At 15.5% G+C, this 13,020-nt stretch overlaps 3 protein-coding genes across 3 annotated transcripts, besides 1 other annotated feature; 1 reads left to right on the top strand and 2 right to left on the bottom strand.

The window, feature by feature from the left end:
- Positions 1 to 1,554: part of a sequence feature (centromere) that runs on past the window's edge.
- Positions 1,555 to 6,335: 4,781 nt separating this feature from the next.
- PGSY75_0314700 (putative zinc finger protein) lies at positions 6,336 to 8,645 on the top strand (the record flags this gene model as incomplete). Its single annotated transcript, XM_018783999.1, has 1 exon — positions 6,336 to 8,645. One exon carries the CDS (start codon positions 6,336 to 6,338, stop codon positions 8,643 to 8,645), a length of 2,310 nt encoding a protein of 769 aa, XP_018643582.1.
- Positions 8,646 to 9,617: 972 nt separating this feature from the next.
- Positions 9,618 to 10,460, bottom strand: PGSY75_0314600 (hypothetical protein; the record flags this gene model as incomplete). Its single annotated transcript, XM_018783998.1, has 1 exon — positions 9,618 to 10,460. One exon carries the CDS (start codon positions 10,458 to 10,460, stop codon positions 9,618 to 9,620), a length of 843 nt encoding a protein of 280 aa, XP_018643581.1.
- Positions 10,461 to 11,998: 1,538 nt separating this feature from the next.
- PGSY75_0314500 (hypothetical protein) lies at positions 11,999 to 12,751 on the bottom strand (the record flags this gene model as incomplete). The annotated part of the gene is made up of 1 exon (XM_018783997.1): positions 11,999 to 12,751. A coding segment is annotated over one exon (753 nt), but the record flags the coding sequence as incomplete, so codon positions are not given.
- Between the last annotated feature and the right edge of the window lie 269 nt (positions 12,752 to 13,020).

The following is a 13,020-nucleotide window of genomic DNA, read 5'->3' as shown; positions in this document are numbered from 1 at the left end:
TAAAATTAGAAATAATTATTTAATAAAATAATTTTAATTTAAATATTAAATTAATTAATTAAAATTAAAAATATATAAAATAATTAAATTAAATATATTAATAAATTATAAAATATAATTATATTATATATATATTAAAATAAAATAAATCTTAATAAAATATTATATTATAATAATTAAATATATTAATAATTAATTAATATTAATTAAATTAATATAAATTAAATTAAATTAAAACATTATTTAATAAATGTGTGTATTATATATATATATATATAATTATTATATTTATTTTATTTAATTTAATATTATATTTAATAAATTAAAAAATATATATATGTTTCATAAAATAATAAATAAATAATATTATATATTTTTATAAATTAATTATTTAATTATATTATTAATTTAATAAAATAAATAAATAAATAATATTTTATATATTTTTATAAATTAATAATTAAAATAAATTAATTATTTATAAATAAACATTTAATTTATTTTAATTTAAATTATTTATTATAATTATTATTAAGAATAAACTATATATGAATTAAAATGTTATTATAATATTATAAATAACATTAAATTAATTTTTATTTAAAATAATTATACCCAATAAAAAATATTTTTAAAATAGTAGACACATATATTATATATATATAATAATAATTGTTATATTCTGAAAAAAAATAATAATAAATTTAATTTAATTATTAATTATATTTAAAAATATTATTTCATTTAATTTTTTAAGATTATTTATTAAATAAAATTAAATAATAAATTATTCATTTATTATATAAATATTTATTTAATTATTATTATTTATTTTATTTTATTAATTTAATTAATATATATTTATTTATTTGAATTATTAATTTTAATTAATAATATATATTAATTAATTATTTATTTTAATAAATAAATATATGTATTTATTTAAATCATTAATTTTAATTAATAATGTATATTAATTAATTATTTATTTTAATAAATAATATATATTTATTTATTTAAATAATTAATTTTAATTAATAATGTATATTAATTAATTATTTATTTTAATTAATAATATATATTAATTAATTATTTATTTTAATTAATAATATATATTAATTAATTATTTATTTTAATAAATAATATATTTTATTTAATTAATTTATTTATTTTTGTTATTATTATTTATTTAATATATATATAATTATATGTATATATATATATATGTATTTATTTATTATATTAATTTATATTCATTTAATATTATATATTTTACTATTATATATATTTTTTATATTATTTTATTAAATATTTATATTATTATTTTAATAAAATATAAATTAATATAATGTTTTTTTAATAAATGTGTTAATTAATTATAAAAATATTTTATTAATATTAAATTAGAAAAAATAAAAATAAAATATATTATAACACACAAATAATAATTATATTTATATATTAATAAAAATTATAATGTATATTCATTTGAAAAGCATTATTTATATTTGTATATTAAATATTATGTACATATTAATAATTAAATAAAAATATGTATATATAAATAATATAGTTCTTAATGTTTCTTTATACTATATTTTTTTTTTTTATTTTAACTTTAATGAAATGAACTTATGGTATAATAATTTAAGTAATTTCTTTTGAATGTGGAAAACTATTATGGATAAATAAAATCTTACATTTTTCCCTTTATCTTTGTAAAAAGTACCTTTTGAATTTTTCATTTCATAATACATAAAAATGTGTATAGTTTTTGTTAATATTGTAAAACCATAATTATATATATATCCTAAAGATTATGAAAAGCTTATTAATATTTATTTTCCCTTTTTATATGTTTTTGTATAAAATATTATTTATATTAAGTTATTATTTTTATCATGATGATGTATATCATTTTCTTTATATTATATATAGTATATTCTTTTATTTATTTAATGAACATTTACAAAATGCAAAGAACATGGTTACCTTTTAGGAGATATTATCCATGAATGCTTTTTATATAATCGGTTTCCTATATTAAAACTTTATCATTATATTATATATGAAATCCATTTTTTTTTTTTTTTTTCATGTTTACAACTATATATTCGTTTTATAGAAAAAGTTAATTAAAAATGTTATATTTAATAAATATAGGAAATTTTCACTGTTAAAACTTTTAAATCGTTTTGACTTTATTTAATAAAATAGACTTAAAAAAATGAACGAATTCTTCAAATTGATTATCATGTCTAAGTAAATATTTATGGTTATATTTACCATATATATAAGATAAAAATTAAAATATGATAATATAAATAATAAATGTAGAATTTTTTCTTGTTTCTATATTTGTCTAACTTCTATATATCATATTTTAAACATTATAACCTTTGTATCCTCATTTATAATAAAAATATTTCACACCATATCATTCCTATCTAAGAATTTCTAAAATATAAATACATATAATATATATATATAATATATTCATATTGAAAAAATTTCATTTATCTTTTTATGTTATTAAATTAATCATTAATGATTATATGATTAACTTAATTTGTGTATTTTTTTAAATATAATATATGTATTATATATAAAATATATATTCATTTTAAATATTTTTGTTATTTTTCATTTGGAAAAATTGAAATAAGAAGAATCTAAGTGGTATTATTATAAAATATATAGTATTTATAAATGTTAATCAAATATAAATTATGTATTTTTTTGACACAACTATTAAATATATATTTGTTATAATGAAAATTATAGAAATTATAAAAAGTACATAATAAAAATGAGCATTCATGTAATATATAAATAAAAAAACAATTATAAAAGAATATATCAAAATGATATTAAAACATTTTTTAAATGTTGAAACATTATTTCATTTATCAAAGAGTTTCATACCTTGTTTTCATTTATTGATTAACATAATCATATTATTTCTTTTGTTCTAATAAGATAAAAGAACAGAATGAACAGTTAAATAATAAAATAGAAAATATTGAAATACACTATTGTATATATTTATTTATATTTTATGATTCACTTTAAAGATTTATTTAAAATATATTTATAGTTATTTTATGTTTCCTAAATTATATTTTTTTGAAATAAATGCAACTGAAATTCAGAGAATAAATTCTAGACGTTATGATTGAATTTCACAATCAATATTCTTAAGAGGAAATTAAAGGGAATACATTTCTATCTTTTTTTTTTTTTTTTTTTTCAAATTTTATTAGTATATCACATATTTTATTGAATATAATAAATAGCGTATATACATTCTACATTTATATATGCCTATAATATCTATATATCCATAATTCTAGAGAAAAATTTTCTATAAATTTTATTTTCATAAAAATAGACTCATCATATTGTAATTATAAACTGAAAAATAATTATTCCTAATTTAGAATTAGTTTTCGTATTTTCATTTCTTTTTAAACCCATAATAAAATTTATCATATAATATTTATATATTTTAATGAAGTATAACATTATAGGTTTTTATCAATTATTTTATAAAATGAATCTAATAATATAGAACTTATGCTTTTTAAATATAATATATTAATTGTAGGAAAATGTAAATAAGCACATTATATTAATGATATAGATTATTAAGGAAAAACACAAATTCTTTAAATATATTTACAAAAAACAATGTCTTTTGTGTTATATTATACAGGTTTTATTTTTTTTATATTTTAAAAGTTTTCATATTAAAAATTTCAAAAGATATTTACTATTAGAAGTATAAAGTGAATATAGGATATTCATTTATAATAAATAAATTGGTTATTCATAAGAAAAATATTTTCTGTTTTTTCATTAAGATTCTAAAAAGAAGGAAAATATATTTTTTTTTTTTCTTCAAAAATTAATAAAATTATACATACATAAATGAAATGGGAAACAAATTTATGTAATAACATATTGTAATAATTAATACCAAAAAAAGGTGTTACTTGAAAACACAATAAAAACTTATAATTATTTACATTTAAGACAAAGTACACTTATGTCAAATACAAATATATATATGAATTGATAACTGAAATATATTTATTAATAGATAATAAATTACATTTTAATATATAATACAAATTTCATTTATTTTTTATCTTTATAAATTCAACAAAAGAAATTTTTTATAGTAATTGCAATTAATTATAATAACAATGTTCTTATATATATTTTATTCTTTAAAACAAAGAGGATTACTTATGTCTAAAATAATTTCTTGTACATAAATATAATTATTTTTTATAATTCATATTAATTTATAAAAATATGTATCTTATTTTTTATGAAAAAAAATTATTCTTATTTTTCTATAAAAGGATTTAATAGTTTTATATATATATACCCATCACTAACATCAATATATATATTATGATATTAACATATATATTTTATTTAAAATTTTTTCTATAAAAAATGTACACAGTTTATGAAGGCATGAATTGTTTATGCTAATTTTAAAAATATTTAGTATAATGAAAGAAATTGTAAAAATATAATATATTTTCTTCTTATATTGTTCTCACAAAAACAAATCCTACTAATATATGCAAATTGATATTTTCTATAATTTTTTATAATTTACATGGATTATTATATATGAAAATAAATTAGTTCATTCCTTTGAAATATATAAAATTGATTAAAAGATTAAGGAATAATAAATAAAAAAAAAAAAAAAAAAAAAACTAGTTTTTCTTTATGCACATATTTGTACAATTGTTTATGATACATATCAAATTTTAACAATTTCATGGAAAATATATAAATAAAAGGTTTTGTATGTACATAAGAAAATATACTATTTCTTATAGATAAATATGAATATATAATTATTGTATATATATAATTGAAACACTAATACTTAACATTAATCATATGTAGAAGAAACTTTAATTTTTATAAAATAACAATTTTTTTTTTTTTTTGTGTGTATTCTCGAGTATTCCTTAATAATAAATATAATGTACGTACATTTTATAAAATTTTATTTATTATTTCATTTACATGCAATTTTTTTTTTTTTTTTTTTCTGGGTCATTTTAAACGTTATCCAAAAATATATTAGATGCAACTATGGATCTTCAAAAAAAAGGCTCAAAAAAAATATATATATATATATTCCTTTTCAAAACTAACCATTTATTATTTTTTTTCTACAAAAAAAAATAAACAAATAAAAAAGGTAAATTAAGAAAATAAGTACAAAATGTTATATGTATAAAATATATTTCATGATAAAAATTTTATATTATTTTATTTTCATTTCTGTAGCATTATAGAACAAAGTAAAACAATAAAAAAAATTAGTTTTTTCCTTGAAATAAAAATATCTTAGAATATATATTTTATAAGACTTTTTATTTCAAAAAACTACATATATAGACAAATATTTAAAATTCATAAAATGATATTCTACATATAAAATAATAGTACAAAAAATACTTATAAGATCGCACGCAATTTTTTTATATTTCAAAAATATAATGCTTATAATGTATATATAAAAAATTTCATATATTTATAATTTTTAACTAAAAAAATAGTGAGGACGTAGTACTTTTATACATTAAAAAAACATATATAAATCATTGTTATGTACATAAAAACATATATATATATTTATATATTAGTGTATTTGTATATCATATGTATCTACATTTATATATAATAATAACAATCTAATAATTTAAAACATTTTATTTTATTTTTATTATATGGTATTTAATAGTTTAATTTTTTTTTTTTTTTATAGAAATATATATATTTATATATATATAAAATAATATTTTTATTTCAAAAAAAAAAAAAAAGAAAAAGAAATATTTATAGTATAAAATATTTTTTTATAAATTTATATTATTTATTTTCATGTTTAAGAAACATTCTTTCATACCTGTTTATATGTATGTTCTTCGTCAACATTGAACTTAAAAATAAAAAGAAATACCTTCATATAACTTGAAATATATTTAATATATTAATATAGATATGTATATCATAATATATATAATAACACATTACAAAAAAGAAAAAATAACTGTATTAATTTAATTCGACTCTTTTTTTTTTTTTTTTTTTTTTTATACAATACATTAAAGATCTGATTACCGTTTTTTTTTATTTTATTTATTCTTTACACACACGTAAATATCTACATATATATATATATATATATTAAATCGTAGACATTGGATATTCCCATATATTATATATATTTTATTAGTATAAATAAATATAATTGATTAAGAAAAAAAAAAAAAAAAAAAAGTAGTTTATTAGATATGGATCGTGAAGTAAAAGAAGAAAGAAACCCGGATGCCCAAGAAACACCCATTGTTGCTAAGATGCAAACGCATAGAAAAGAAGAGAACAATAAAAGTAATATTGCAGTTAAAGAAGAAAATGCTGTTTCAAAAAATGGACAAGAAAATGTTCCTTTAAAAAATTCAGAAGAAAGGCAGGAAGTATTGAAAAAAGAAGACAATGAGATAAACCAAAACAAAGAGTTTGATGATATTATTGAGAATGAACATAACGAAAATAGAAACATCTCAACATCCACTCTTTCAAGTTTTTTCAAAGAATATGAGGAAGATTCTGAGGGACAACATTTTTTTTCGGAGGGCACGCATACAGAACATTCCATGGAAGGTTCAAATAATGTAGAAAATAGTGCGAATGCCGTTACAAATGGTGTTTTAATGTCTAACAGAAGTACAAGTTATTATAAAAAGGAAAACGAATTAACATCTGTAACTTGTTATATATGTGGAGAAACTGTAGACTTAAAAATTTGGAGAGATCATATATATGCTCATAATTGTGATAGGAAAAGTACACGTGAAAAATATTTTTCTAATGAAAAAAGAAATAACACAAATTTTTATTGCTGTCAAAAAGAAGAAAATAATTTGAATTGTGATGTTGATAAATGTACAAAGAAACAGAACACAAATATCAGCAGTTCTTCTTTATCTAGTTCTTCTAATGATTCATATGCTAGTTTGAATGAATTATATAGGGCTATTAATAATGAAAGGCAAAACAAGATCGCACATAACCATAAGAAGGACGATAAAAACACAAATTTGAACGTTAGTAACAGTACTAATGATGACAACACAAAAGGTACTAATAGTTGTGATAATGTCCGTAATAATTTCGAAAGAGAAGACATAGAAAAAGTGAAAACGGCTTACAACGACAATTCTAAAAGTGATACGTATGGATACAATACTTCTCTAAGTAATAGAAATGAAACTACAGAAATAAAGAAATCTAGAAATGTTGATGAGAAGAGAAATTCTCAAGTTAATAATTTACCAGGTGCTGAAAATTCAAAGGAAGTCATCCAAATTAGTACATCAACAAAGAATGAAGAAAATAATAATGAACATGGTAATAAAGAAAAAAAAGAAGAAATAACACATCAATTAGGAGATTCTATTGATAATAATTCACCCACTAATCATTTTAGAGAAGCATTAAATAATAATCATTATAGGAATGAAAATAACACCAACAACACCAACACCAACAATAAGAATAGACATAAAAAAAATAAAAGTAATAAGAATAGACATAACAACAACAACAGCAATGATAATAGACATAACAATTACACTAACGAACTTTCTGGTCATATTATTTTAATGTATAGAAGTAATACAGGAAATCCCAATAGTCATACAATTAATTCTTTAAATAGATATATGTTTCCTTACAACAGATCAACATATATTATTAGAAACGAACCACTCTCTCGTAATCAATATCTTACAATGAACAATTCACCTCCTAAAAGAATGTGTAATATTAATGCTGGTAATAATTCAAACGATTATGATAATAATAGAAATAGAACTTTTAATAGACAAAATTATTCAGGTGGACATAACAATATAAATACTAATAGAAATAGTAATATAAATAGAGATAATAATATAAATAGAGATAATAATATAAATAGAGATAGTAATATAAATAGAGATAGTAATATAAATAGAGATAGTAATACCTGTAGAAATAGTAATACCTGTAGAAATAGTAATACCTGTAGAAATAGTAATACCTGTAGAAATAGTAATACCTGTAAAAATAGTAATACCTGTAGAAATAGTAATCCTAATAGAAATCATATTATCTATAGAGATGGTAATATTAATGTTATATTAAATTATAATAATCCTATACCTAGAAGTATAACATATGAATTTAGAAGAAATGAAAATTCGATCATTTTTAGTTTTCCAAGTGATTCAAGATGTTATTATGGATACGAATTAACCCTTGAAGATATCTTTGAAAATTCAGAACAAAGAAATGTGAATTCAAGACAAAATAACAATATGAATAATTTGTCCTTCATTTTTAGAGATGGAAATAAATTTTCATGTGTTACTTATGATAAGGATAAATCAGAACATTCTAATTTGAAAACATGTTGTATTTGTTGTGAAAATTATCAACATAATGATAATATCATATTTTTACCATGCACACACTGTTTTCATAAGAAATGCATTCTCAAATGGATAAGATACAAATTAATATGTCCAATATGTAATATAAATATTCTACGTTATAAGTAAAAAAAATTATACGAATTTTTTTTTATTTTAAGAATAATTTTTTTTTTTTTCCAGAAAATAATAAATTTATAATTCTTCCATAAAATACATATTCATTTTTTTATCATTAAGAAAATAAATTTTATTATACATAAAAGTAACTATTTATTTAATCACGTCAATTTATTTTGACAATTATATATATATATAAATAGATAATTTTTTTATTTTTATTATTTTTTTTTATATAAATAAGATAATAATATTATTTAGTATATAATTACCATATATATATATATATATTTCTAAGAATGATTATTCTATATATGCTTATTATTATATCATTATTTTTTATAATGATTATTATGTTATTATTTTATACATAAATAATAAGTTATTATATTTTACAAGCTTATTTTATTATCATTTTATTTTTATTTTTTTATCTTTACCTCAATGAAATATTTATACAACTTAAAAAAATGCATAAATACAAGAAAATAAAATATAATTTTTATAACCCATAAAAAAAAAAAAAAAAATGTTCTTTTTATAATTTTTTTACATAAAACAAATAGACATATAAAAGAATAAATATAAAGAAAAGTTTCATTAAAAATAATAATTAAAAAATTACCAAAAAAAAAAAATAAAATAATAATAAAATAAAATATACATATATATTATATATATAATTTTTAATATAAGAATGAATAAAATTTAACAAAAAACATAAGTTTATAAATAAAAAAACGTTTGTATGTCGTTTTATTTCATACATAAAATTGGTATATGATAAAAATATAGAGAATAATATATGTTATTAAAAAAGGGTATATATCTTTTATGTTAATAAATATGTTTACATTTATATATTAAAAGATATTATTTAATATTATTATTTACATTAAAATATATATTATGACATGGATAATATCTTCAATGTGTTCTTATTAAGATAAACTGTTAATATGTCTTCTTTTGTAGTATTTATTATTTATTCATTTTTTTTTTTTTTTTTTTTTTTTCTCTTTCTCTTTTTTTCTTTCTTTCTCTCTCTCTTTCTTTTTTTTTTTCCTTTTTATATTTAATAATCTTTTTGATATGATAATGTATTTGTTTTTTTTCTTTCTTCTTATCATGTTTTATATAATTATCTATGTTACCACACAAAGACGTCTCAATATTTATATTTTTCGTTTTATTATGTTCTTCTGACATATTATCCTTTTGAATATTAAAAAAACTAGCAACATTTTCTTTGTTCTTGTCATTTTTTTTCATTCTATTAATTAACCAATCACGTTCACACATTTTCATTTTATTAAAATCGGAAATAATATGTGCATTTTTATTCTTATCATAAATATTATTATGTTGTGCATTGAAATTTTTATCATTGTATATATAATGTCCTTTTTTTATTAAAAATTCTTCGTGTTTTTTTTGTCTAGCTGTTAATTCTTTTTCTTCTTCAATAAATAAATTAATATGATCATTACAATGATTTGTGGTGTTTTTTTTCTTCCCCTTCTCATCATAAAAATTATTATAATAATTATTATCACTATTATAATTATTATCACTGTTACAATTATTATCACTATTACAATTATTATCACTGTTACAATTATTATCACTACTTTCACTTTTTGTTATATTTCTTTTTAATTGCGATATAGTACTTTCAAATTCATCTTTTTTTCTTTTTATTTCTTTATCTTTTTCTTCTTTTATAATTTTATGCTCATCAAAATGAACTTTATATTGTACATCTTTTCTATAAACATTCCATTTTTTTTGTGGCAATATATTTAAACCTCCATGGCCCCCCATTTTTTTTTTTTTTTTTTTATAAATAATAATATATTATAAGAATATTCATAATATAATTATGAAACATATATCATATATATATATATAACATATATATTTTATTTATTTTTTCAATAACTTACATTATGTTGAGATAAAGGTTTTTAAGCTAGGTAATAAAAAAAAAAAAAAATAAATAAATAAATATATACATATATTTTTTCTATATAAGTATAATTCTACATTGTTATTATAACATAATAAATCATATATTTGTAATCATTAAACAGAGATATTTTATTTCATTATCTATAATTTTTAAACATATATATATTATATTAAACGGTTTAATATATAAAAAAAAAATAAAATTAAAAATATCTTGTTCTGGAAAGTTTATACAAAATATTATAATATATATATATATATATATAATACATAATATTTCTATATATATTATTTTATACGTATATATAAAAAATTCATATATATATATTTATATATATATATATATATATATATATATAAATCATATATTTGTAATCATTAAACAGAGATATTTTATTTCATTATCTATAATTTTTAAACATATATATATTATATTATATTATATTATATTAAACGGTTTAATATATAAAAAAAAAATTAAATTAAAAATATCTTGTTCTGGAAAGTTTATACAAAATATTATAATATTATATATATATATATATATATATATATATATATATAATAAATAATATTTCTATATATATTATTTTATACGTATATATAAAAAATTCATATATATTTATATATATATATATAATAAAGATCAATATATTTAATCATTGTTTATAATTTTGTCAATTATATTAAAATATACATTTTAACATACTTATATTTGTTTCTTTTAATGTGACAAATGTTTTAATGTTTTAAAAAAAAATTTACTTATATTAACACTTGTTTATTTTATTGATTAATAAAAATAATAATATATATAAAAAAAAAAAAAAAAAAAAAAAAAGAAAGTTAAGAAAAATTAATTTAAAAATATAAAAATAATAATTAATTTTATAAAACAAAAAAAAAGAATATGAATTCTTTTCCTTTTGATACTTTTCTTAAAAAATAAAATCATATATTTTTTTATAATTAATTATATAAACATAGGTAAAAAATTAAAAAAATAAAAAAATAATTATAAAATATATCTATATGTATTAATTTTTTAAAATAAATATATGCCAAAAAAAAAAAAAAATTATATAAAAATATATAATATTATATATTTCAGTATAAATAAAAGAAATAAGGTGCACACATATACATACATACAAATATATATATATATATATATATATATATATATATAACATTTTATGACATATAAGTAATAATATATGGAGTTATATATTATAACTTTTCATAATAGAATTGAAAATATAAGATATCTTTTATAAAATTTGATAATTATAAATTACTGAAAAAATAAAAAAATAATAAACTTATAACGATCTCATATTTTAATAATATATATATATGTTTGTATATATTTTTGTTGTATATTAAATGTACTAGTCTGCATTATTTGGTGATGTAGACCTTATAACAGAGAAATCGTTATATCCACAATTTTGACAAGTATAATAATCTTCAATTTTAAAACCATTTGGATTAATAAACTTACAAGCTCTACATTTAATAATATATTTTTTATCAACTTTTGAATTTATTCTTTTTCTTTTCCTATTTCTATTTTTTGATTTATTTGTATTATTTTTATTTAATCTATTAATTTTTCTATATAGAAGGTAATTATTATCATAATTAGATGAAGAAGAATTACTTTCACTTCCTAAATTTCCATTTATTCCTATTCCTTTTTTATTTTCTTCTTCTTGAATATTTTTAATTAAGGGATTGTCTCTTTCATATGCTAAACGTTTTTCTAATAGGTTCCTTATATCATCTGCATCAAATCTACATGTCTTTAATTTTTTTATATAGTGTTGAAATGAATTTTTATTATTGTAAACATCTTGTAATCTTTTATTATGTTGTACACTTTGACTGACTTTTATATTCATATAATCATAATAATTATTATTATTATAATTATTATAATTATTGTAATTATTGTAATTATTGTTATTATTGTAATTATTGTTATTATTAATGTTATTATTATTTTCAAACTCTTCTAATTCATTCATTGTATAATTATTATTAACATTTACATTTTGGCTAGCTCCTATATGGTTGTTCATATTTTTTAATTTCAGGAAATTTTTATATTTTTCTTCTAACATATTCTTAACATTGATATTCTAAAAAAAGAGGAAATTAAAATATACATATATATATATATATATATATCATTTAAAGGTTTATTAAACACATTTAAACCTTCTATTAATATGTATATAATATATATATATTTATTTATTTAGTTAGTTATCTTTATATACATTATTAATTTATATTATTGTTATATTTATTATATATTTTTTATTATCATGTATTATCCTTTAATTTTTTTATATAATGTTGAAATGAATTTTTATTATTGTAAACATCTTGTAATCTTTTATTATGT

This window comes from Plasmodium gaboni, chromosome 3 (assembly GCF_001602025.1).
Source record: "Plasmodium gaboni strain SY75 chromosome 3, whole genome shotgun sequence".
NCBI lineage: Eukaryota > Apicomplexa > Aconoidasida > Haemosporida > Plasmodiidae > Plasmodium > Plasmodium gaboni.
Note: the sequence above shows the minus strand (reverse complement) of the source record. Positions and strands in the feature narration are given on the sequence as shown.